General features: G+C 33.7%; 1 protein-coding gene across 1 annotated transcript in view; it reads right to left on the bottom strand.

Annotated features, from left to right (window-relative positions):
• LOC106143237 (uncharacterized) overlaps positions 1-26,887 on the bottom strand; it is an 88,948-nt gene that overhangs the window by 11,077 nt on the left and 50,984 nt on the right. Inside the window, exons 3-8 of the mRNA XM_013345261.2 lie at positions 5,586-5,692; positions 3,313-3,426; positions 2,600-2,826; positions 1,961-2,296; positions 1,472-1,625; positions 897-997 (exon numbers count right to left, since the gene is read on the bottom strand). Of these exons, the coding sequence (XP_013200715.2) occupies positions 897-997; positions 1,472-1,625; positions 1,961-2,296; positions 2,600-2,826; positions 3,313-3,426; positions 5,586-5,692 (1,039 nt within the window). The remainder of the gene's footprint in view (positions 1-896; positions 998-1,471; positions 1,626-1,960; positions 2,297-2,599; positions 2,827-3,312; positions 3,427-5,585; positions 5,693-26,887) is intronic.

The following is a 26,887-nucleotide window of genomic DNA, read 5'->3' as shown; positions in this document are numbered from 1 at the left end:
GAGTCGCTGAGGACATGCTAGAACGAGTCAATTCCGACCCAACATTCATGAAACGCATTGTTACTGGTGACGAGACGTGGGTTTACGAGTTTGACATGCAAACTAGTCAACAAGCTTCGGAGTGGCGCCTTCCAACTGAACCGAAACCGAAAAAACCACGCCAAAGTCGTTCAAAAGTCAAAGTCATGTTGACTGTTTTCTTTGACTATCGCGGTGTTGTGCACTCGGAATTCTTGCCGGAAGGTCAAACGGTAAATAAGGAATATTATTTGAGTGTTATGCGGCGTTTAAGAGAGCAAATCCGACGAAAAAGGCCAGATTTGTGGAAAGAAAATTCTTGGATTTTGCACCATGATAATGCACCTTCGCACAAGGCCATCATTGTGAACGAATTTTTAACCAAACACTCAACAAATACCATCGAGCAACCACCATATTCACCAGATATGGCTCCAGCCGACTTTTTTCTTTTTCCTAAACTCAAATTACCACTTCGTGGCACCCGTTTTCAATCGGTAGAAGACATAAAAGAGAATTCGCGGCGAGAACTGACCTCAATTCCGGAAACAGCGTTTAAAAAATGTTTTGATGATTGGATTATTCGTTGGCGTAAGTGTATCGTTTCTAAAGGAGCATATTTTGAAGGTGATAAAATAAATTTGGATGAATAACAAACAGTTTGTGTATTAATGATCTTTTCCTGCTACTTTCTTGACAGAGTAGTATATCAACGAACAAACCAAAACGCTGGGTCTAAAGATTTGGGATGGAATCTGTAGATTCCTTATTCTAGGGATGTATTAAGAGGGGTTTCTCAAAATCTCGCGGGAAACGGGATTTTTCGACTTACGCCGATGGAGCCGCGGACGTGCTCTTGTTTGAAATTAAACATTTACCTTTCTGCATTTAGCGCTGACTTGCAGTTGAATAGCAATCATTAAATTTGGATTTAAAATCTCATGGGCGAGAAATTCCCTGGCCAAAACAATCGCATCGGCTTCCTGGAATTATTGGTCTCAATTAAGTTTAAAAATTAATGTATATCCACTACATGGTATTCGTACACTAGATTTATACGTATTTCTAATTTTATCTAGGAGTGAAAATCGACTCTCCTCGATCGTGTCTACCCCGGAAGGGATAAATATGTGATGATATGTATGTGTGTAGATGTACCGCGTAAAATCTTATTTCTTTGTCGTTATCTATGCTACCCACTCTTTACGTGAGGTGGGTACAGTTTGATACTTATTTATCACAAATCATACTAGAAAGTTTTGGCTTAAGTTTTATGATCAGCCGCCTGCCTGATATCAACCCTCTATGGGTATGCTTTTGTGGCACTAAGATGTATGTGCTCTTACACCTTAGTCGCCTTTTACGACATCCACGGAAAGAAATGGAGTGGCCCTAGTCCACTCTGCCGGAGACGACGCGATCTCTTGTAACTATACTTACTTTCGAACAATACTTACTCTGATAATGTCGTCAATATTGTCCAAACCCTGTTGATCGGAAATAGTCGCCACAATAATAGGCACTTTGCAGTGGTGGTCGACGAAGTAATTCTTGATTCTTTGAATAGTCGTCGGGTATCGGATACAATTGATTATTATGACATCGAACTAGAATATTATTAATCGTATTAATTTATACATATCATTATGTTTATTGTATTGCTTGTCATTTTAAAAGACAAGACCATCATATAATAAGTGATTTGTGGAAAGAATAACATACTTATATTATTTAAATATGATTTTAAAAAGGAACATATTGTAAGTACGGCCTAACCTGAGGATTACAGGTTAAAATAAACAACGCACATTATTAATGTAGGCCTAGACAGTGTAAATGGTATTTTTTATAACAGACAAAAATACATACATATTTCTTGTAACTCGTTTATTCTGAATCTCAAAATTGCGAACATTTAGAAAGTATTGTATAGAAAAATTACCTTATTCTCCATGGCAAAATGCAAAAGGTCCATATCATTCTTCCCCATAGGTGGTCTTAAATGCCTCACACCACGTAAATTTAAAAATTCACCGGCTTTCAACTCTCCTTCGCGAAGAACTTTACATTTAATAGATTTTTTCGAAACAATTTCAGTGCAAACAAGTCTTATGACTCCAAATCCTATAGAAATTTCAGTTCCCACTTTTATGTTGGGAAAAGTGTAATGATCGTCCATGAAAATACGATTAGAGTTGCACTTGTTCCAGTATTTACTGTCTGATGTCAATTCTATTATATCAAGGTGTTTAAGAGAAACTGACTCTTCCTGTATACTCTGTGAAAATTATAATAATTCCTGAACTTGACGATTTTTTCGATTATAACTGTAATAATAAACTAGAAAGGTGATTATGTATATCACTGAACTTTCATTTATCAAAAAAACTACTCGGTTTTTTAAAAAGCATAAAAAGACCAAGTAGTTTTTTTTATACATATATAGTATATACCTACATACAGTCTATGGTATAGAATTTGCCGTTGCGCTATACATTTTTGAAATGAAATATATATTACTTGGTATAGGTAGGTAAATGTTTAAACCCTAATGGAAAAATAAAAGGAGTGAGAATATTACTTCGTCAAGTAATCCTGTTCGTATTACTGCATTAGGTATATCTATTGATACGGCTATAGGCCAACTGCTGATCTCCAATTTCTCACACCAGCCTTTTATAGCGTCATCCAACATCGCCAGAACTTTTAAATTCTCCTCCCGTTTCACGAGGTTCATTCTAAACCTTATAATGCGTAAACCAGCCTCTATAAAGTTTTGGATATCAATGTACGTTAGAGCCTCTGGACCTGAAACGATTGTTTATTTGATTGTACTTGGAAATTTTTTAGAGCAGAGGCGCCCTGAATGAAATTCCTGTACACTAAATGATCTGCATGATACCTCTTGTTCTTTCTCCTAGCGTTAGTTCCGGTTACATCCTCACCTTTCTGGAGAGGAGCTCGGGGTCTACAGTATTATTACGATCCTGGATTGGATGAGCCAGGTTTTTAAACGAAGTGACTCTCATATGACCTCCCCATCCTTTGTAGGGAAACATAACTCATTTGTGTTTGATGTTTTACCTCACCGTAAGACTCAGGAGTCATTGGTACATGGCCGAGAGAGATTTTAACGCATGTTAACCTTAACCGTGGGACCATCGACGCTCTTCGATTTGCATGATATCTCTTATATGGATATATTGATGGCGCCATACTTGTTCCTCGCAAGAATGACGATCTACTAGAATCGAGACGTTGCGAGGAATATGTTGACTATATCAAAATACTTACTGAATGTAACTATAAATGAAGTTAATCTATATAAATTGAAAACATCTTTTTTGCGGATGATCGCCTCTTCGTAACCAAGAAATAAGTCAGGCTTAACAAGCACTGCCATATTATCTGAAAAATATTCAAAGCATTATAACACCATTTGTGAGGTAAATTCCAAAAAGGTAGGTATTAAATATAAGCGCTTCCGACCTGTTTTTTGCAGCATTCCAATTATTTATTATTATAAGATTTTGAGTCTTTGTTTAAATTTTCTTTTTCGATACAGTAACCTATACACGGCATTAAGACTAGAAAAACTAGTTATAGTATTACATATTTTTCTTACCTGTGTTCTACAAAGATTATCGATAGCAATAAAGTAGTATTAATAATAATCATTCAGTAGTAGTAATATTTTATTAATGTATTTATTAAAAATATGAACCTATCTACTGATTAAATATTAACGCATAATATTTGACTTTAAGCTATGTCATATTTGTTTATTTTATATTTTTTGTTGCCAGCGATAGGCAAATTTGAAAAGAGTATCAAATGTTAGCTGTTTAATTTTTGATTCTTTCATAACATATTTTCTATCTTAATTCTTTTCTTGAAAATATTGTGGTTGCCTTGTCTCATCTATGAGGTGACTCTGAATCTTAATCTTACAATACATTTACATCAAATTTATAGCTATAAAATTATTTTCCAAAAAAGTTAACATCAAAAAGAAATTTAAAGTACCTAACGAACATCTCAATATCCGGGAGTGGTCAGGTCAGTTAATGTTCAGTTAAAATAACGCATACGGAGCATTCAATTCAAATGCAACGCATTCAACGAATTACTTAATAATCATAAATAGGCAAAATAAAGTATCAGAGTAACAAAGCCTTGTCTTCCATTCTTTTCCTATATTTGAACAGTTTGCGGGTGCCTAATGGACAAACAAGGGTGGCCCGTGGCAATGTTGATTTTTAGTTAGCTTGCGGGCGACATCTTGTATCTTGCAAGATTTATTTAAGCCCCGGGCGGAATCTCCCTGTTTTTATTTATTCAACTCGTGTTATGAAAGTTTTATATTATACGTTTCTTATGCTCGTTTGTGTACCTTTAAATTTAGATTTGAAATATATTTAACCGTGACTCAATACAACTATTTTCTGATTGGCCTGGGTCTTGGATGTTTGTTTATCTATTAAAGAATTTATTATAAAATATAGTATCGTTGAGTAATCATCTCGTAACAAAAGTTTCGAACTTACTGATAGTCTAAGGCGTTAATATTTATGTATTATTTATTTATTCTAGAGACTGTAATAATCTTTGTGACTGATGTAAGTTAAGGAACTATTTATAATTAAGGTAGATACTATAAAAGTTATAAGTAAATAACTAGTATTAATAAATATACCATATACAATATGTAAACATTGTCAGAGTGATGAGTTAAGGTAAAAAAAGAAAAAAGTAATAATTTTCAAATTAATAAAATGTCATTACCTTCCTACTTGTTATGTAATTTATCTAATAACACATCTCCGTTACAGTTATTTAGTTTACAATTATGTACTCTGTAGGTATCTTAAGTACAAAGGATTATTTAATTTCAGCGTATAACATAGGTTGGAAAAGACAGTAATATTCCAAATACGAATACCGGTAATCTGATTTCCGGGTAATCACTAGACTCGCTAGGCCCCATACGTTCCTCTTAAACTGGAAAAAACATGGAGCGAACAGAAATAAGTAAGCAAAAACACTTACTGCCCCATAAGAAAAAAAAAATTGAGAATTAAGAAAAAGGAAATAACACTCCTTGTGGTTCCCGGCATCATCTGAAAAAATAAAATGATTACTCCATCTCCTTCCAATGGATTTCGTAAAAGGCGGCTAAGAGACAGACTCATTAACTTGGGATCCTTCATGTGGGCGATTTAAATTCATCATTCTCTTCATGCATGCTTGTCGGTTTCGGGTAGTCTTGACGTTATCTTTTTCCCAAACGTCTCCGGTTTGATCAAGTATGTTAGTCTAGGTCTTCCCAATGAAAACCCGCCCGGATTATAAGCGACTTTAGGTCATTATATGTGTGGGTTGATTTTGCTTTTAAATTTCATATTTTATCAAAAAACAATAAATTTTTCTACACTCTCATTATTTTATACTTCGGGTAACGAATCTAATTTTGTACAGAAGATGGAAATTCTCATACATTTTCGATAGTCAAGCTCTACGCACGATTTCACCGAAAGGATTCTCGTACTCAGGATATCAACTTGTACCAATACAAAGATGTTTTATGTGAGCGATTCCCCATTGATCTTTAAGTTTTACTTGTGACCCGTCGTCATCAAACTGATTATTCCATCTGGAATACCTAACCAGTAAACTGTAAAAAGGAAAATTTTTTATGTTCTTAAAATGTTAATATTACTGTATACTGTCTTTCACTGTAATAATTATGAATCCAGCGCATTATAAGAAAATATTGTTAGCTAGGCTTCAAAATAAGAAAAGCGCCAATAGGCAAAATAGGGTAAGCGACCTTTATACATGCTTACCACTACAATTGGATACTTAGCTGTATTTATTTCGATTTTGTGCTTGACAAGGTGCTTGTGTTTTTTTCCTTTAGCCGACTTTTATGACATTTACATGAAGTCATGAAATTTTATTCAAATAAAAGAGTGCATTAATAAGTTGCTTTTAAGTTTAGTATACTTACAAACTTAACTCTAAAATAGCTTAAAGCTGAAATATTACGGGAATTCACAATTGTATAAAACTTCCGGTGTATCAGTCGAGGCAGCCCCACCTGGGCAAACTAAGTGCAAAATCCGACTAAAACTGGAGAACCTCGATCCAACTGGGAATGGCTAGAAACCTCTTCGTCCGTGAGACTTATTCATTATTCATTTTCACTAAATCTTGGAATATATCTTACACAGCACAGCGACGAAGATGAAACATTCTTTAGGGAGAACATTTATTTGATACCTCTCAATTTAATGATATAATGTTCTTCGAAATTTTTATGTGCAATTTAAGATTTTTATAACACAACGAACTTGTCTGGTAGATATGCCGCAGTGCCCGATACCATTCTAGACAAATTTCTAAATAGATTGACACCATTCTTGGCACCAAGCTAATGATATGAAATTTAGGCGTAGAGCTAGTTAGTCTGACTACGAGTTAGGTACGCCGATTCGAAAGGCTCTGAATTATGAAGTGCTGTACTATGAATAAATTTCAAAGTTCTTTCACGGAACATAACTGACATTTGTCCTAAAATTATTCACGAGTAATTTTTTTTTCGAGTAATTTTAGATAAACAAAAATAATGAGGTGAATAACTAATTTTATTGTTGACTGAACAAGATAAAAATATTGACGAAAGGAGTTTAAAAAAAGGTCAGAAAATCAATTAACAGCCATTTTGTTTGTATAAGAAGGTCAAGTAAATCCCTCTAATTATGTTTTCCGAGGGCCAATACCTTTCATATTTTTCTCCACAAACAAATTTCAGCTGGCGCTGCGGCAGCAGTAAATTTCTACGAAAATGACTCCTTGGGGCGCAAACAAATTCGAGGCATACTAAATGTCTGCGGAATGTAGGAATTGGAAGTTTAGGGCAAATTTAAATGAAAAATGTATCTTGGAAGGCAACATTATCTAATTTAAGAAAAAGCAAATGTCTTTTATAACTAAAACTTGAATGTCGTTTGTCCGGAGGTAATATAAAATTGATTTGTGTTTAACTTTCTTATATAATTTTTTTTATGTTCCATTGGAATTTTGAGAAAAATCATTCTTCACACTTTTATACCTGATTTTAAAACTTTTTTAACTCCGTGAAATTGAATAGCAATACAAACTTTACAATACAAAAACCACTAGAGGGGCAATATTTTTCTAAAAATTCGAATACAGTAAAAAGTGTTGACTACATAGCAGTACACAAAAACTGGATATCTGTTGGAGGACGCTCGACAGGGTTCCAATCAGTTGGTGACATCTGGATTGGGTCCAATATACGCCGAAACTGTCGAAATAACATTGATTGATATCTGGTGAACTTTATTTTGTAGAATTCCAATGTTTTTCCGTTTGTATAAACACTGGCGCTTGAAGAACTTATTGCTTTTGTAACTTAACGTAAAAATGTCCGTAGTATCGGGATTTTTTTTGTAGATTTTGTTGACACCAAAGAAATACATGTGCTTACGATAGCTTGTGAATATTTCCTACGCTCAGTTTCTGCGTTTTTTCTCTCTCATAGTGATTATTTAACTCTTAATTTCAAGGTTTTTCTATTGACAACACTTAAGTTAATTTATTTATACGCTGGGAATTGATTTGGTAATATCTTGTTGGTCGCTTGCCTATCTAGATCTGCTTCTTCAGACTATGAGACATGACATGAAGTAGAATGGATATATTTAACTCAGTCAGTTTTTTAAATGACAATAACAAAAAAACTGTATTGACTTTTACCTACTTTCATAAATTAGATCACCATAAACTCATAAAACAACTAAAACAGGTAGTGAGTGTGACAAACAAAGTTACCAAGGCTTTTAACCACTGCTACTTACATCATAACGAGGCTAATTTTTGGACACGACCCCCAAAGTGGAAAGTTGCGTTCTCAGCGCAGGCCTCCTAATGTGGGAATTTATGGCACATATTATATGTGTCAAATTGAATTCAAAGTTTGTGTGGGGCTTGTTTGCTTCTAACCTGTTTATATTCAACGTGTTTTCTTGAAATTTATGCAACTGGGAAAAAAGAAAAGGTTATATAATTATGCCTTTTCTTGAAATTTAAACGTGTTTTGTTTATGGAATAAGCAGTTACAATTACATAATACATAATGCATTTGTAGTTAAAGTAGAGAGTTCTTTACAATTATACTAAACTCCTTTTCATCCTATAAGTCAAAGTGAAGAGTGGAGAGAGAAAAGTCGAAAGGCAGACCCCGGGCCCCGAAACATTCCTGTGAAGGGTGCAACCAGGAACACGCAGAGATGAGAGAGAGAAGACAAAGTTTATAATTTTTTTATTTAAATTATATCTTTAACATAATAACTACTTCTACTTTCATCTGAAGAAGGCACATCCAAAAAGTTTACTCGTAAACTAACGGGCTTGACCGAAACTTCTGGTAACTGAATTATTATACATGACTACATGGATTATAGTCTTCATGAGGTGGCATTTCATTAGAATAGTAGAAGTATACCTTTAATTTATAGTAATTATGTTTTGTTAGGAATATTAGCTTTTGCAAGAATCGCGGTTAGTAAAGGGGTGCTATCTCTGCCTATTCGTAAAAAATAACTACTTTTTATGAAGTAATTGTAAACTGTTAGATTAACTGAAAATCATGATAAATATCACTAGAAAAAAAGATGAATAAACACTTATGATTTTCAATTTGGAATCCCTTAGGTACGACCGCAATTAAAAAGATTTATCAAATACCTACATACGCAAACCTGGGTAAAGATAGTTATGTAATTTATAGATTGGAAATCTACCGTCACTTCTAGCAATTTCATTCCTCGTATGTGTACTCAAGGGTCCGTATATTATAGGCCACGCGCCATGGTAAACTTCTTAAAAGCAGTTTGTGGTACAATACCCGCATTTACTACTTGAGTATACGCAGCAAGTTATGTTGCAGGGATGTTTCAACCCCGTTTATGGCTTTAAACCCAAATTTAAACCTTTTTGTTTATGTATAATGTTATGTGCGAGATTGTCTCATAATATGAGTTATACATATGTGCAGTAAGGGGCTCTTGTAATCGTCAAGCGTATATGAAGAGTGATTAATGAGATAAGAAGACCGTGAAGAAAAATCTTGGAAGTCCATAGTCATTATCTATAGGAATACTTAATAATCATGGCAAATATTTATTAAGTCCGCCCGCTCAAGTTAGGAAGCTTATTTCAAAGGTTTACCTATTCAAATTCGTACAGTAAGATTTTACGTGAAGGCGTAACAAACCAACATCTCACAAAACTTCGGATTTAACTACGTAGAATGAAATAAATTATATTTTGTACGGTAAAGTTTACCATTACACCACAAAGCAGCGTTAAAAATAATTAATTAGTTTCTATAAATGCATTTCTCTTTCTAACAAAACTATTGCTTACAGATATTAGCGAAAACGTTTTGCAGCTCGATATCAAAACAAGCTGGCCAAATTCAAATTTCATCCTAACAATTACTGAAACAAGCACAACACGAGATACCAATAACGATGCAGCTTTATTCTAATATCGTTGTTGTTGTTGTATAACCAAAGATAACAACTGCATACTAGGGGACATGGGGCAACATGGCACCGTCATAATGTTTTCGTAAGTTCGGAACTAATTATATTCCCTGTTTCGTTCCCCTTCGGATTTCAAGTGTGTTTATTAATATTTTGCTATTTTATTTGATACATTAAACAATTTTAATAATCGTATTAAATGATATATTTTTTAGAAGTAATAAGCAGTCATAAAATTATGATACACCTATATTTAATTAATGTAAGAGTTGTTGTTTCTTGACGAAATTTGTGTTTATGATTTGTAAACATTTTTCGAAAATATACATTCTTAAACCATGAATTAATAATATAATATATCCCTATAATAGAGTGAACAACCTCGAAAGCCACATTCAGCTTTTAAGGAAAACCAACATAACAACCAAAATATTAACCATCTTTAATAACGTAGGTCATTTACTATAAAGCAAGTAGCCAAATTAATTGGTAGCTTTGAAAAATTATTTATTTATTTAAACTTTATTGATGTTAAGGTGACAACAAGTGAACTTAAAACGCTGAAAGCATTCTCTACCGGAAGATCATTAGAAAATGGCAGAATAAGTAAAAAATAACAACAATATCAATTCCCATGGAAATCCGGATTTGCTTCTAATCTAACACTAGAGTGTCCAACAAGCGTGAACTCTGCGGATATCCGATAGAAGAACTGAAGTGCTGTGTCCACACCCTCCGACCCGCCGGGCAATATTTGCTAATCTCGTACAAGCCGATCACGGCATATTTGCCCACTTCACCTTTCAGATGATTCTGATTTCTACGAATCTTGTAGTAGATAATATGTGCCTTGCTTTATGAGGCCATTTTTACGTTATACTTTTTTGAAATTAAGTCTGAGTGTGAAGATTAGAAACTGATTATTTCTTATGATTAAGTAAAATATAAATTCTATCGTTCAGCCATTCATGTAGCCCATTAGCCTCTCGAGATTGTTGGTTCTGCATGACCTATGAGGGTTAAAAGCTTGCTGCTTTTGCAAACAAAGTACATAAAAGTATTGTTATGAATAAATTCGAGACTACTTTATTTGCTATAGGGTTTTGTAACTGTTATTGATAATGACTAAAAAATCATTATCACTTACAAAACTTTTACGTAAAATGGGTAGTCATTTTGATAATTCTTTTTTTTTTTATCTAATAAAAAGTGTATATTGAAAGCTATCTAGATAAATCTTAATAAGTAATTAATCAATAAATTGCAATAAATGTAATAAAATGTTTCCAGGGACGACGTTATTAAAATCCTCGCAGCGTCAGCGAGGCAAACGGGCCTGTATAATTGTCCATTAAGGCACGGGGCGACCAATTACGCCTCCATTAGATGTGAATCTACTTAGAAATTTCATCGCTATATGTAAGCCAACTGATAGAGAGCTACACCTTGTTAAACTACGACCAATTTTTGCGTATTGAGTTGCATTAGATCATTATTGCATTTTATGTATTTGCTACGTAAAATATATGATCAACTTTAAATATAACACAAAAAGCTGTAACTAAACGAAAAAAAAGCATTTATTGTTTAGTACTATTAAACAATATATCTCTCTCATCTATTTATGTGATTGAACGCATTGACATGTGCTTCGTACATGCATTGCGGCGTTTAAAATCAGTCATCATCAATCAACTGTTAAACAGAAGGTAAAGATTTTGAAGACAATTGAAGGCGGTTGAGTAAAGGCTTGACTTTTATCGTCTATATAAACTTTAAGAAGTCTGAAGAAAATAAAGAAGAAAAGAGACTAAGTTTAAAGCTTCTGTACTGGCTCGACTTTCGAGCGCCGAAATACTTCAAAAAACAAAAAATAATATAAATTTTTAAACTCCACTTAAAACAGCGGAGTTGTTCAACTAGCTAGAATTTGATTCCCAAAGAAAAAGCATGCACTTATTGCTTTAAGTATTTCGTATTTAGCAGTAGCCGGCGGGCAAAAGACTAAACGGTATTTTCTTAAGAACTTTGCTGAATACCTTTAAGTTTTCTGTACGTACTGCCTTACGGGTAATAGACGGTTGTTGAGCTCAATTTAATGGTTTGACGTTAATGTTAAAGCAGAAAGGACCTAGGAGTGTAGGACCACGCAAGAATAAAATAATTTGGTATTAACTTAGTGGAAAGTTATGGTTTTGGAAAAGAAACATTTTCATATAAATATACATATATTACTCAAAAATCCTATGTGTTAGCAGAATTGTGGACTGTCAATATGCTGTATTATCTACTTCCTTATGGCTGGAATGGATTCATGCACCTATATTATTTATATTGTTAGTTTTTATTTTAAATTAACACTTTATAACTAACTAGCTGTGCCCGCGACTTCGTCCGCGTGGAATAGTTATTTTGGGCATCATTGAATGCCCTCCAGGATGAATAATTTACACATTTTCCATTATTTCTTCGCTCCTAATAGTTGCAGCGTGATGTTATATAGCCTAAAGTCTTCCTTGATAAATAGTCTATTCAACACAAAAATAATTTTCAATTCGAACCAGTAGTACCTGAGATCAGCGCGTTCAAACAAGCAAATAAACTTTTCAGCTTTAGCATATTAGTATAGATGTATTGAAAGTTGTAAACACACTACTTGTAAGCACCATTTAATGTCATTATGTACAGAAATGAATAAAGTGGAGATAAGAAAAAGGATCTATTAATTTACTTCAGACAATAGAACAACTAAGGGTGTAAATTATTCTGTACTAAATGCGAAAAATTCTTTATACGTCCCAGTTGGTCGATACGGGATGCTTAGAAAGTGAATTATCCATCAGGGAGAGAGAGCAAATAAAACCTACCCAAATAAATAGGGCTAACAACGAGCACGTAGGCAATCATTTCGTTAAGAAAGTACGAGTGAACTTATTTCTCTGGGGTGTCGGCTGCGGCAAGTCGGGAAAGTTGGACTACAAATCACTATTATGTCAACTTGTAGTGGACTTGTGTGGAAGTCGTTAAGTTGTGGATATTTTTGTGATATATTTTCCACAAGTGGTATTGTGGTTGTGGAGCACTGAAATTTTGTACTAATTTCATGCAGATGACATTCGTATTTCGTTTCATTTATAACTTATCCCTCAAATTTATAAAACTGGCGTTACTTATATGGTTACTGGCTGGCAGACAACATACCCTTTTGGGCGTAGGAAAATAAAATTTGGCTTGTAGATACTTTCTTTGGGAGCGAAGCCTAGCAAGAGATGAAATCCAGAAATTTCGTTCGTCGGAAACGATCATAATTTAGTTAAGTACATAGGATTTTTCGAATGGCAAAATCTAGCTTAAACAAACTTGTGGACTACCTGTTACACTACTTACATATGTATGTATTATTATTATTCTGTGTTACTCTGGCGTAGTAGTTAAAGTTTAACTAATTACACCACTATACCGACTTGACAGAGATCCTAGCTCTGATCATCTTTGAAGTAGCCATTGGATATGGTATAAATATATGAAAAATATAGATAGACATATTAATTACTTACGGCTTAGACGGAGCCTATAGGAACAAGAGCCAGGGGTGAACAGAGCCTACAGGAACAAGACCCAGAGGTCGCGTTCAGCTAGATGGACGTTTACCAAATTAATCTAGTATTATAGAATTAAAATCAATGATAATAAAGTCACTACTTATCTATTATAACATTATAGAATTGCATGTCTTGCTTTATGAAATATTTTTGATTTTAAAGACCGAAGGAACTGTATTAAAAATGAAGATCCAATACAATAATTGGAATATTTAGAAACGATTTAAGTATAAAAATTTATTCAAAGATCAAATGGAACCATTATAAATGAGTATTATGAACACTATTTTAGAGGTGTTTGTGGTGTAGTTTAGATAATTTTCGAATCTTTATTTCAGATATATAATAATATTCGGTGAGATTTCATGACTCCATGTACGTTATCCGAGGTGACATAAATAGAGTGTCATGTCTGCATGCAGGCAATATAAAACGTGCTCCCGACCATCTCTCGACTTATTACCTGATATTGCCGAGGTTTGCGGTTAGAAGCGTGAGAGAAATAGAGGAAATGTGAATTGTATTAGACTAAAAAATTGTGATTTAATCGTTGCTAGTATTAAAATGTAAAAATAATCCATCTGTTATCCTATTTGAGTGGGGTTTCTCTGTAAAGGTTTTATAAGACAAGCTTTACCATAGATTTTAAAACATTAAGGGGGTCGCCCTTAATGAAAAAATCTGGCTTACCCAATCCAGGAGCATGATCTAAAGGCGTGCCCCGAGGTTATCTCCAGAAACGTAATATGTTTGTAATGTCAAAGGTTACCAATTTCCTCTGTCTATGAAAAATTTTACTATTATTAGTAGTTGCAATTTCAGCCATTACGATTAGAAACCCGGTTCTTGCATTCCGATACGTATTTATAATATTTTTTTTTCTTTTGCATAATTTTTTTATGAGCTTAAAATAAAAGAGTTGAAGATAGAAGAGTTTTAAAATTATTTAGTTATTACTTCTTTTTTTTCCTATGATTTTCCTATAAACTAACAAACCGATTGAAAGATTTTACAAATGTTTTTACTTACTTTATCCTGGCTAGTTTGTTAACTTAATGTTTACTTTGTTCGCATAGCTTTGTCAATATAGACGGTGCTGCCACTGAAGTTAGAAGCCGCAAATTGCTTGAACTTACCTTTGCCCGGTGACTGACGACACTTTGTGAAGCGGACTTACTTGCAACAACTTAAACTTGTACATAGTTAGAACTGTGTATAATGAGTAAATAAATCTATGTTCACGAAGTTGCACTGCAAGAAGTGAGTTGGCAAAAATATCATTAGATATTTGTACGTAAGTATTACATAAGTACATAAAAGCATGCCTCTTTCCCGAAGGGCCAAGCAGAAATTGTATCTTTATCACTTGCCACGATTATTCTTTTCATGCAATGTTCAGGGTACCTACTATTGACTTGACTTTTAGCGTAAGTTATTTTGAACAAGTTATCCTTAGATAAGTAATTTTGTACGTAAGTTATTGAGGAAACCGTCACCCCAAAGACTATCGAAGTAAGTCGCAGAGTGATGCAGCAGAGAAGTTGAAAACCCCAAATTGTTAATGAGTTAGGAGCCCATTGACCGTCCAGTGACTAATTGATGCTTTGTTATGGTTACTGTTATATAAATAGTCACTGGACTAAGGTGCTTTGAATATTTTTTGATGTATATATTCCTGAAGAATAGAGAAAATACTACTCTAGCTTTTCGTCAACCGACCATATGACAATGAATTAAGTATAAAAAATGCATTTTCCGCCAAATTTTATTAATATATATTCATAATGCCTATCTACATAATTCAAGCTAAATTCTCTACGGGGCAGATAGTCCCGGAAAGACTGATGTGTGTTTGGAAATCTTTCACTCATAAAGTACTCAACGGATTTTCATGCAACGTTGCAGTTATATACATAGCTTGGACATTGGAATAACATAATGAAATAAATAGCTACTAAATGTAAAAAATTACAGAAAACTGCGGTTAGTTCATTAGTCAAGTTAAAGTTTGCGTTACACCCATGAGATTAGAAGACAAATTAGCCCGTTGATTGAAGTTCAAAGGATTTTCTGCCCGCTTGCACATAGTTTACTGAGCTAATCAAATTTACAGGGCATCAAACAAAGTTTCGGTAATCTTTCATCTCAAATCCTTTGTCTTGTTTTCGAACATTGAATTAAACGACCAGATATGCCTTTTTTATGTTAATATTTATGACTTATTCAGTTTGTTAAAGATTTTTTTGAAAAACAATATAAAATTGCGAACATACAGTTAATTGTGTTTTACGTCAAAATCGCTTTTCTTGAATAGTAGTTTTATCAAACCAATATTTTCTATAAAAGTTTCTAACTCGGTAGATTTTGTTTGATGTCATTATAGGTAAGTTTATCTACAATACATAATAATTCACAATACATTTAGGCGGCGAGTAAGCAACCTGTCACTATCTAATCTAATTGAGACTTTTTGAAACTGTATAGACACAAGTAAATAATAGATTGGTTTTACGATACAAGAAAATTAATATACTTTTTGTAATGCGCCAATATAAATATGTAGGTACTCACAATAACAATGTTTTCGCTTGTTATCAACTTGTAGAACACATATTCAACAAACTATTTTGTTATTCCTCCAAGCTGAGAAAGCGGTTTGTCTTTTCCATCAAACAAAATAACTATCTTTGTTTTGAATATTCCCGAGGGAGTTGTTAGAAAGTGTTGCCCGTATGAAAGTTTGGTGCTTATATTGAACGCACGCTGTTTACATGATACATACAAATATTTGAAAACAACTTCTGAATTATGGTAAACACTTTATATACATATCACGTATTCATGCCTTACAGGATAGACAGAGACAAAGGTCACTTAATATAATCCACGCTCAGCTAGATGCCCCACAATTGAAATTAATTTTATGGAATAATATTACCTACAGATATTATTCTATGTATATTTCAGATGGCAGATTGTCAGCCCATCCTCATCTATCCATTATGATAAAGAATTTGTACCCATAAAATATATTAAGGTACTATGGCTTTAGATAGTTACTTAGTTTCTAAAAATAATACATCTCTGATGTTTTTGATACTAAAATTACCATGGGCTGACCAACTTGCCAATCATGGCTTCATCGCTAAACATGGCGTTTCAATATTGTGATTTTGGGCTCCGTTCATATGTTAACCATAAGCCACTATACAGATTCCCAATCGAGATTAACAACCTACAAATAATTTAATTCTCATTACAAAGTTACAATTTACACACGAATATAATGTAAATATTGAGTCTACATCGTAATCAAAGAGAAGCAAATATGAACTTACGGGGTGCCATGCGGGCACTATTTAATTGCCATTTACATGTATTTAAGGCATCTCAGAAACCTGTCTCTGAATATAATGTAGGAAAAGGTTATTGACTTATTAGTGAATGGACAGACAAAAAACACTAAATGAATTTTGATGTCTGGCAAACAGGTTATATTGGCGTAAGCATCCGTTACGGAAAGAGATAATTGAAGGAAAATAAGAAAGAAGGTTTATACTAACGTATGGAATAAGTCTTTGTTATAAAATATTTGTTTCATGGTCAAAGCTAGTGAGGATAAAGAAATATACGAAATTTAAACAAAAAAACGTTGTTATTTTCATTAAGTCATATTGTATTATCATTTAGTCAAAAAGCTGAACATCGCCTGTCAGTCTTTTCAAGACTGTTGGCTCTGTCTACTCCGCAAGGGATATATACGTGCTTATATGTTTGTATGTATTAAGTCATATTAAAGTTTTCAGGTTTACGTTTTATTTATCGACGTCGTAATGCTGTAAAGTTTTTGTTTCTTAGTATTGATTTGATGAAGATATTTGTCTATAATGATAAAATAATAATACTCGTAAGTAGCGGTAGGTTGGCTCAATCTAAGGTTATTCAAAATTGGAAGCTTGGACACCAATTCCTCAAATCACTCACTCAAGACATTGAGGGGTCAAGTCTAACACAGAGTAATATTGATTTAAATGGAAGTGGTTATTGGAAACAAAACATTATAAAATTATTTATTTATCTTGATGTAGCATCTGGTCTAAATATTTTTGTTAATGCTACATGCGCGAATTTAGAACACCTAAACCCACATATTTAGCGCCACCTGTAAAAGAATACAGGTTTTTTGCAAAACCCACAGGAACACGTTTTTTATCGGGATGAAAATTATGTCCTTCTCCAGACTTTTGATTATACGCCAAAATTCATGAAGATTGCTACAGTAAATAATGAACAGGTAACAAACAAATAAACATACTTTCGCCTTCACAATATTAGTTGGAATGAATCACTTCTCGTACGTTACCATATCTTTAATAGAGCTATCTACAAGATTGACTATTTTAATATGCATCCGAGGTGGCCGGAGGTTCAACGTTTTAAATTGAGTTACAGACCGGAATACTAACTCTACTTTCTTAATTACATCTCTTAGAAATAGGAATACTGCGAATAGAAATCCTTTTGTTTGCTTAATTCAAGCTTCATTTAAATCTATACCTTTTGTTTCACGAATATATGTAGGTTCTAATGCTGAAAATACCTAAGTTTTCACGTCGTTACAAGTATAGGCCATCCCAAATGTGTCGGTGGAATGCCTTGACGGTTACATTGTAAGATGAACACAGAATCGCACTCAACCTCTTGGTAACCTTTCAGAAGTATGTTGAAAATGTTAATAAAATATTTTTGTAAGCTGTGTGTATGTATTACAAGTATAAAGTTATAAGCGCATACATAGTTGTCTTCAATTTAGTCACACATCGGAATGATTCGATTTGACACATTGTAATAGCAACCACTTTGATTATATCCATTTCCTTCCACTTGATCAAATAGTTGGGGTCTCTATAGCTAATTACTCATACAATTGGCAGATATTATCTTTACTTATAACAAAAACAGGAAATATAATATCATGATATCGTAGTGCCGTGTGGTTCCCGGCACCAATACGAAAAAGAATAGGACCACTCCATCTCTTTCCCATGGATGTCGTAAAAGGCGACTAAGGGATAGGCTTATAAAATTGCGATCCTTTTTTTTAGGCGATGGGCTTGCAACCTGTCACTATTTGGATCTCAATTCCATCATTAAGCAGAGCAGCTGAATGTGGCCATTCAGTCTTTTCGGGACTATTGGCTCTGTCTACCCCGCAAGGGATATAGACGTGACTATATGTATGTATGTATGTATGATATCGTACCTACGAAGTACGATTTCACCCCAGAATTATAGATCAATTTTGATGTTATTTGTCACAGAGATAGATAAAACCCTCAGGAGCAGAGAATATTTTTTCTTGGAAATTCATAATATTAATGTCATATGTACCTACCTAACTTGTTTATTGAATTCCTCTTTACTGGTAAATCAGTTAGGTAAGGTCAGGTTAACTTTAAACCATCCCACGTCACACTTTGAGCGAAATAAGTGGCAAAAGGTCAAATGATATGTTAATTTATGAGAAATATTTGTCTTCTTTCAGTAGAAAAATATCTCTCGCTTCAAGAATCGCGGCATCGCTAGGACGTGAGTTACCGAACAACGACAATATAAACCAACGCGGGTACAGAAGAACCTTAGATAATTCATTCATCAATTCATACTCTATTGTCAAAATGCTTTTTTTCATAGTTATATATCTATGCCTGAATGCAATTTGCCATTGCCAAAAATTGTCTTTTAAACATTTATTTATTTCTCTGTTGAAGTCATTATGTGTATCATTTAGGCGCAATAGTGTTTTTTTACTTCAATTTTAAATTTTATTAGTTCTAGAAACTAGTTGTGGCTGATTTTCTCAGGCTAATTGGTGGAATTCAACTATCAACTATTTTTATGATAGACTACACTGAATTTTAAAAGTAATAATATGAACTGTTTGTATTGGTAAGAACTACATTTCCAAGAATTACGAATCCATTTCAATATGTGCAATGCTCTTATCCTTTAAATGTTTTATTTATAAAAGTATATGGTAATTCATCTATTCCCTTTTTATTCTTGACCAAGGAGTACCTACGAACATAAATTCTGGGACGCAAACTGAAGCCAGCTGTTCCGCTGTTTTGGGGAAATAAATACGGATTAGACACGACGAAGCTGGGTTCTTCACATCTACAATATTGTTTAGTGTTTCTTTACAATTTATTTTACTGGAAATCTGTTTAATCTATTAATCGATGCGAAACTTAGGCAATGCATGAAATGCCAATAACTTACACGTAGAAAATATTTTTAAAACATTAATTTGAAAAGCCCCTATACTATGCGAACAATTTAGTAGGTGCACACAATAAAGGATCTGACAAAAAAATATATTGATAAGTAAAATCTCGTTTTTACGAAAATGGTACTTTTTTACAACCAAGTGAAAGGGGTGGGAAGAAATAGTTTTCTTAAAAAAAAAACATGTTATGTTAAAACAATATTAGATGTGAATATACCTTGTAAGGCACAGTACACAACGGCCGTGAATTATTGATTACCTAAGCATTCTTCCTTACGAGTTCATTTTAGTATTCTCTTGTGCATATTCTTAATCTATAAACCAAGAAAAATATATAAAATAAACCATACCAAGTTTTAGCAGCTTATGTTATAAACAAACTCAAAACCACCACTGGCCACGACTTTCTTTCTTTCGCTTCTTTCATATTTGTTATTCTCTTGAAGCAAGCTCATCTGTTTAAGATACTGATCTGACCTGTATCGCCCTATCAGCTTTAATTATGGTAATTTTATGCATTCTTTTAATTGAAACTTTACTAAGGCTTGGCGAACATATGCTAAATGCATCTTCTCAGTCAGCTTTTACAAAATATAAAACCGGACCGTATCTTAACCAACTAGGATACGTCCTGGTCAACGAATCCCTAAACTGGCATGCATGTATGAAAATAGTGATGAATGTGGACGAAGTAAGAGAAACGTACCTATCCGAGGTATAGAGGCGTGATATGCGAGTGTATGTATATTATGTTAATGATATAAAGATGTTTTGTATACTTCCTCCAGCTAATTCAAATGGTAATTGATAATTCCATCCTCACCAGTGTTCCTACTTGGGAACATTCTCATTTAAATAGTTTCCCTGCAGATAAGGCCTTAGCTCAATAAATCACTCCACGGCGCGGCCGCCATTTAAAAAGTTAAGCTCTTGAGATGCTCTTATTCGTTAGGAAACCTTTTAAAAGATGTCTTTTTAAAAGGAAATAAGTAGTTTCCATTTGAAAAATTCAATTAATTGGTCAACAAATTTATACTTCCTATGAAAATGTAAACGGTAATAATAGTGTTATGTAATAAGTCTAAGTTCTATATATGTCTAAGTTCAGTAACTACGCGAACAAATGGTTCTTTTACTACTCTGTCAAGAAAGTAGCAGGAAAAGATCAATAATACACAAACTGTTTGTTATTCATCCAAATTTATTTTATCACCTTCAAAATATGCTCCTTTAGAAACGATACACTTACGCCAACGAATAATCCAATCATCAAAACATTTTTTAATCGCTGTTTCCGGAATTGAGGTCAGTTCTCGCCGCGAATTCTCTTTTATGTCTTCTACCGATTGAAAACGGGTGCCACGAAGTGGTAATTTGAGTTTAGGAAAAAGAAAAAAGCTGGCTGGAGCCATATCTGGTGAATATGGTGGTTGCTCGATGGTATTTGTTGAGTGTTTGGTTAAAAATTCGTTCACAATGATGGCCTTGTGCGAAGGTGCATTATCATGGTGCAAAATCCAAGAATTTTCTTTCCACAAATCTGGCCTTTTTCGTCGGATTTGCTCTCTTAAACGCCGCATAACACTCAAATAATATTCCTTATTTACCGTTTGACCTTCCGGCAAGAATTCCGAGTGCACAACACCGCGATAGTCAAAGAAAACAGTCAACATGACTTTGACTTTTGAACGACTTTGGCGTGGTTTTTTCGGTTTCGGTTCAGTTGGAAGGCGCCACTCCGAAGCTTGTTGACTAGTTTGCATGTCAAACTCGTAAACCCACGTCTCGTCACCAGTAACAATGCGTTTCATGAATGTTGGGTCGGAATTGACTCGTTCTAGCATGTCCTCAGCGACTCTCATGCGATTGAGTTTTTGAAAAAAATTCAGGTCTTTTGGGACTAGCCGAGTGGCAACATGTTTCATACCCAAATTATTAGTTAAAATGGTACGGATCGACTCGTGAGATACAGAAAGTTCGGTGGCTATCTCTCTCAAAGTTGAATGAGGATTTTCAGTCACTATTTCCTTCACTTTTGCGATGTTAACTTCAGTTGCAGACGTTGATGGCCTACCAGAGCGAGGCAAATCTTCCATCACATCTCGACCGCTTTTGAACGCTTTGTACCACTCATAAGCACGAGTTTTTGATAAAGTCGATTCACCGTAAGCCTTCTGTAACATTTTCAGTGACCCCGAACACGATATTCCATTGGCAATGCAAAATTTAAGACAAACTCTTTGTTCGATGTTTTTATCCATTATGAAATTAGCAATACACACTAGATATGATATAACTAAAAATAGCACTGTATTTAATGTAAACAACAGATGCAACTCAAACTCCGCGCTAAAATGGAAAACAGTTGTGCCAATCTAACAACAACAAAAAAAACAAAAATTTGAATTTGGAACCATAAATAAATAATCCATTCCCGATACTTTTCTGACTGAATGTATATTGGCTTAGCGTATCGTGCAAAATCGTGTGTTTCAATTGAATAATAAAAGAATCATACGATTAAGAATCTGTTATTCCATTTATTACATAACTAAATATATATAAATGTTGTCATTTTCTCAAGAGGCTATATTACTATTAAGTTATTAAATTGAACAATGGATATAAAATATCCACCGAAAATTATGCTACTTATATAAAATTAAAAGATCAAAAAAGTCCTCGTCGATATTCAATCAGAGCGATATACATAATTGAATACATACATTTTCTTACAATTATAAAATAAAACATATAAAATAAAACCTTATAAAAAATATAAACTTTTATTGCGATTCGGACATGACGACGCAAAAATACATGTATTATGTTTCATAAAATCGTGTGACATTAAAACTATCAGACGTTTACAGCAGAAGCATGAACGAACTATCCTTTTCTTATTAGTTTCTTCAGAGCAATTAGGGAGGGTGGCGTTACGACGCTCGCCTATTTACTGAAATGGTTCGAGTATTGCCTTTTCGTTGTTAAAACTGTTTGTGCGATCGATTCCACAGTTGGAGAACGACATCAAGTGCCATTGAGGTGTTTCCCTCTTTATCTCTGTAATGGAGCTGACTCTTATCTATTTTCGATTCGCGTTTTTCTTTTATACGTCTCTAAAGATCTGGAAATTATCGAACGTCTGGACGATGAGATTGCTATTGTAAATTGTTATTTTGTTCAGTTTCTTTTGGTGGATTATTTTTGTGCTCATTTAATGTAGACACTTTTACATATCAGTTGTTTATCCCTTAGTAAAGCATGTATGCAGAAAAATGTTACAACGACTTTAAGCGGCCTATTATGTCTTTCGAAAGAATTCGATTTGGAATCTTTCCTGTTTATTAAAAAATATGTAATTAATTGCAATTTTTCATGAAAATAATCATCATGTAATTTTTGTCCTCCCATATCGTGTCGGTACAAGTTGGCCGAACTCGTTTTAGCAATAAAAACTTCACGCGTAAAACAAAACTTTCACGCAAACAGCAAAAAGTTTAACTGTTGCGTCGTAAATCTCGACATTTTAATGTTGGTAGGTATATAAACATGGTTACTTAACATTGTAAGGATAACACCTTTGTGATTTTCCATTAAAAAGTAAGCAATTTGACTTTATGGTTTGGTTTTAAAGAAAAACACAGTGCGAACCAGGCTCGTGGTAATATTCATGGCCTTTGGGCCTTGTGATGATTTTTATTGTCTACCCTGAGAGGAATCAAGTAGAAATAATTATATGTTTCAATTGTATATGTTTGTGTACATTATAAATTATATCTAGTTCTACGCATGTGAAGCTTATGTAATTCTCTCGCTCTCCTATCTCTGCGTGTTCCCGGTTGCACCCTCCACGGAAGAATTTTGTTTCGAATCTGAACGTTTCGATCACCAACGCTTTAAATTCTATTTATTGAATAAATTCCTAAATAAGATATTACAATAACGTCATTATATATAAAAAAAATATATAACCACTTAGTAAACACACGGGAAGTTTTAAAGGTGCTTTATATACAAACGCCAATGGAAATGAAAAGAATAAAATGAAACCACTGTGGGGCGTCTAAAAGATTACTTACACATATTAGAAGGAAAGCCTTCTACAATATAATCATGAAGAACTCTAAGGCGATGCTCCTTATGTTACACAACTTATATGCCGTGAACTCTGTGTAAGTAAACCCTATAATATATGAAAACTATTGACTGTGGTGCCGAGATAGTTAAGAAATTGATAATAATACTGGGAGCTTAAGACTTGATTACTAGAATATCAAAAGTTTTATAGATCTGTTGTTAGAGTACCGAAGAAACCGAAGAGCTTGTATGAAGAGTGTTATGAATATGGATGAAGCGAAACAAGTATTGCAGGGATTGTGGGAACCGAAGTGGTAAGATGTAGTTTTTGCCTACTCTGGAAGAAAGACATAATTTATATATGTTTGCATGTTGAACTGAATGTAGTTGTTTCGAAACTAATAAAAACTCTTAAAGCCACAAATCTTATTAAAATTTCTTCATTATCTCAAATTAGTAAAATTTATCAAAATAAAAAGTTATTCAATTAATGTAAAATTATTCCAAGACAACATCCAATCCTATTAAGAACCGTATCAGAAATCTTGTAACTTTCGCCTTTAAACTTACAAAGAAAAACGGGCCTTAAAATTTCGTCCGAATATAAGCTCCCGACGGCGGTGAGGAACGATTTACATAAAACTTGTTTAAATGGTAATATTAGAAGACGTCACCCACCGCAATCGTACCGTCGGGGTCCTAACAAACTCCATCTTCACATAGGACACAGAATAAAAAATCTCAATAAAACAACCTTACTCCACTATCACTTTACACAATATAATGATAGAATATTTTGTACTCTGTGACAACTTTCAGAGTGGTTTTGTACGAGTCACAATTTTTCTATTTCAAGGTACTCGGTTTCGTGATGTCAGCTCTGGAGTCAGGTCGTTATGGAATTTTATAAATCGCTCACCTTTTCAAAATCGAGATGCTTTTAAATTTGAACCTGGAGCAGCAAATTTTCAGTTATATTCCTTGAAGATACGAATTTTGAAGGAGTAAACTTTTGCGGTGGCGGTATTGCAGACTACATTTTGATTAAATCATGGTTTTTATTCAAAACATTATTTCAATTGCACTTATTGAAAATAATATGCCAATACATTCATGATACATATTTTATTAAATACATTTTAAATTGTATTAAGCTTACAAATGTTATTTGATCTTTACCAGATTTTCCAGTAAGTAGAAGTATCAAATATAATTTATCAATGCTACGTTCACAAGTTTTATCTGCTAGATACAAAAGCTAGTAATTAAGAGAGTAATACCTGGGGTGCGATGAGTTATAAGTTAAAATCGTGACTTGGTTCGCGAATTAAGTTGATAGCACCAAACGTGACCGTACTGTATTGTTGATTTAGAAATATATACATCGTTGAGTCAAACGTATTCAGTTTTAAATACATAGTCTTATGTAGTCAGTAATGAATTTAATTTCATAACAACAGGTTGTTGAAAAACAGCAACCTTAGACAGAAACGATACATGAAAAACTGTCTCTCCATAAAAAGAAAGAAGTATGTAGGGATTAAAGCAAATGCAAATATGTAGTTTCTGTGTGCCCTTCCGAAAAAGAGGCGTGATATTATTTAAGTAGTTCTCTCTCTCTTGCGCATTAGTCTTTCCCAACATGGAATTCGCAGAAGATAGCATGGAAGTACCTACAAATCATACTAAGTATGCTGTAAAAAGATTTGGATGTCTTCGCGATTGTCTTCTGCGTTATTCATAAGCAAAAATCAAGAATTACTAGAAACAATTAATTTTCTAGTTGAAACAATTTTACTATTACAAGACTATTTTAAAACTGCCCAGCAATTCGGCAAAATGATCACGTAGCTAAGTGTTAATATTTGGAGAATTAAATTGAAAGAAAGTGTCCAATAAATAAGACATTAAGAACCTCCCGTTAAGTAAGTGGAAATAAACATACGCACAATCCGGTCCTGTAATAAATAGTCATTGAATAATTGATACGCAAGCAGTGCCCAACATTTCGTCTCCTCGCTTTGTTACTTATCTCTTCTTACAGTCAGATAATTGGATCAAGATCTGTTGTTTAACTGAGACATACGGACTGTCTGTTTGGTAATACAAGTTTGGTTTTATTTGGAAAAAATAATTTCACAACTAATATTTAAGAGTAATTTTAAAGGTTTGTGGAAGTAAAAAGGGAAGGCCTATGCCCAGTGGCAAAAAAATATATATTAAAAGGCACAAAAATATGTTACAATATCAGCCATTCATGGGTTTCGAAAAAAGGAAGGATGTAAATATAAAATTGAAAAATATTGTGTTGATAAATATTTTTCATACAGTTATATACTTAAATTAAACATTCTCTCCACAGGCTTCTACAAACAGGACATTGTTCACGAAGAAATTAATTTCGCATGAATGTCAAGCATTGCAGCCATATATTTTCCAATCGTTTGTTCTTTAGCTGAAGTAACAGTGTGTATCTCATACTTAGGGAAAGTTGTCTTTACGGCGGCCTATTGTGGAGCCAGTGAATTATCTCGACGAACACTAATTAAATTTCTTTGCGTCTTGCTATGCGGAAGGCGCCCCGAGCGAAATCGGCAATTCACAGGACGAATTGTTTTGTTTGTTCGGGCGATCGTGCGAATTTGTGTCTTGTTAGACGATTTAACTAGGCTTTTGTCGGGGACAATCGTTTTATTGTAGTGTTGAGTTAATGACGGGAATAAATTTACCTAATAAACGGCTTTTGTAATAAAGCACTCTAATAAAACTGGTATTGTTGTTGAAATGACAAGTCTTTATAGCGAAATCTTTAATTATATTCATCGGTGTAAACTTAATTTTTTTTTAATTATAATATCGTATTATTGATCATCAAGTGTATTGAGAGAAAATTTTTCTTGTCAATAGCAAAACGTGCACATTTTGGATATGTTTTCCTTGCTGATAACCTACGACAACTAGGTGTCAACATTGAAAGCCCATAAAATCTAAGAAAAAAAGGACCGATTTTTGGTAACATTTTGAACACCAATCAAAAGAGACCACGTTCATAATCAATGAAGGTGCAAGTGCCGTCAAGATGAAGTTAAAACAGACCTCCCTTTGTATTGTGGAAGGTCGAGAGCCCTACAGCGCAGCCCTCAAGTCGAGCACAGGATCATCGTGTTCAGACTACGAGTAATGAGATTTTCATTGTACCTATTGATTTTGGAGTTTAGGTACTTGGAATGTAATTTATATGGTCTGTAGACGACAGCAGTGCTGATTTTTAAAATAAAACTGTGACCAGTAATTAGTGTTGACTGGAACACAGTAAACTCTGG

Source organism: Amyelois transitella, chromosome 9, assembly GCF_032362555.1.
Source record: "Amyelois transitella isolate CPQ chromosome 9, ilAmyTran1.1, whole genome shotgun sequence".
In the NCBI taxonomy this organism is placed as follows: Eukaryota; Metazoa; Arthropoda; class Insecta; order Lepidoptera; family Pyralidae; genus Amyelois; species Amyelois transitella.
The sequence above is the reverse complement of the archived record's forward strand: the minus strand, read 5'-3'. Positions and strand labels throughout refer to the sequence as shown.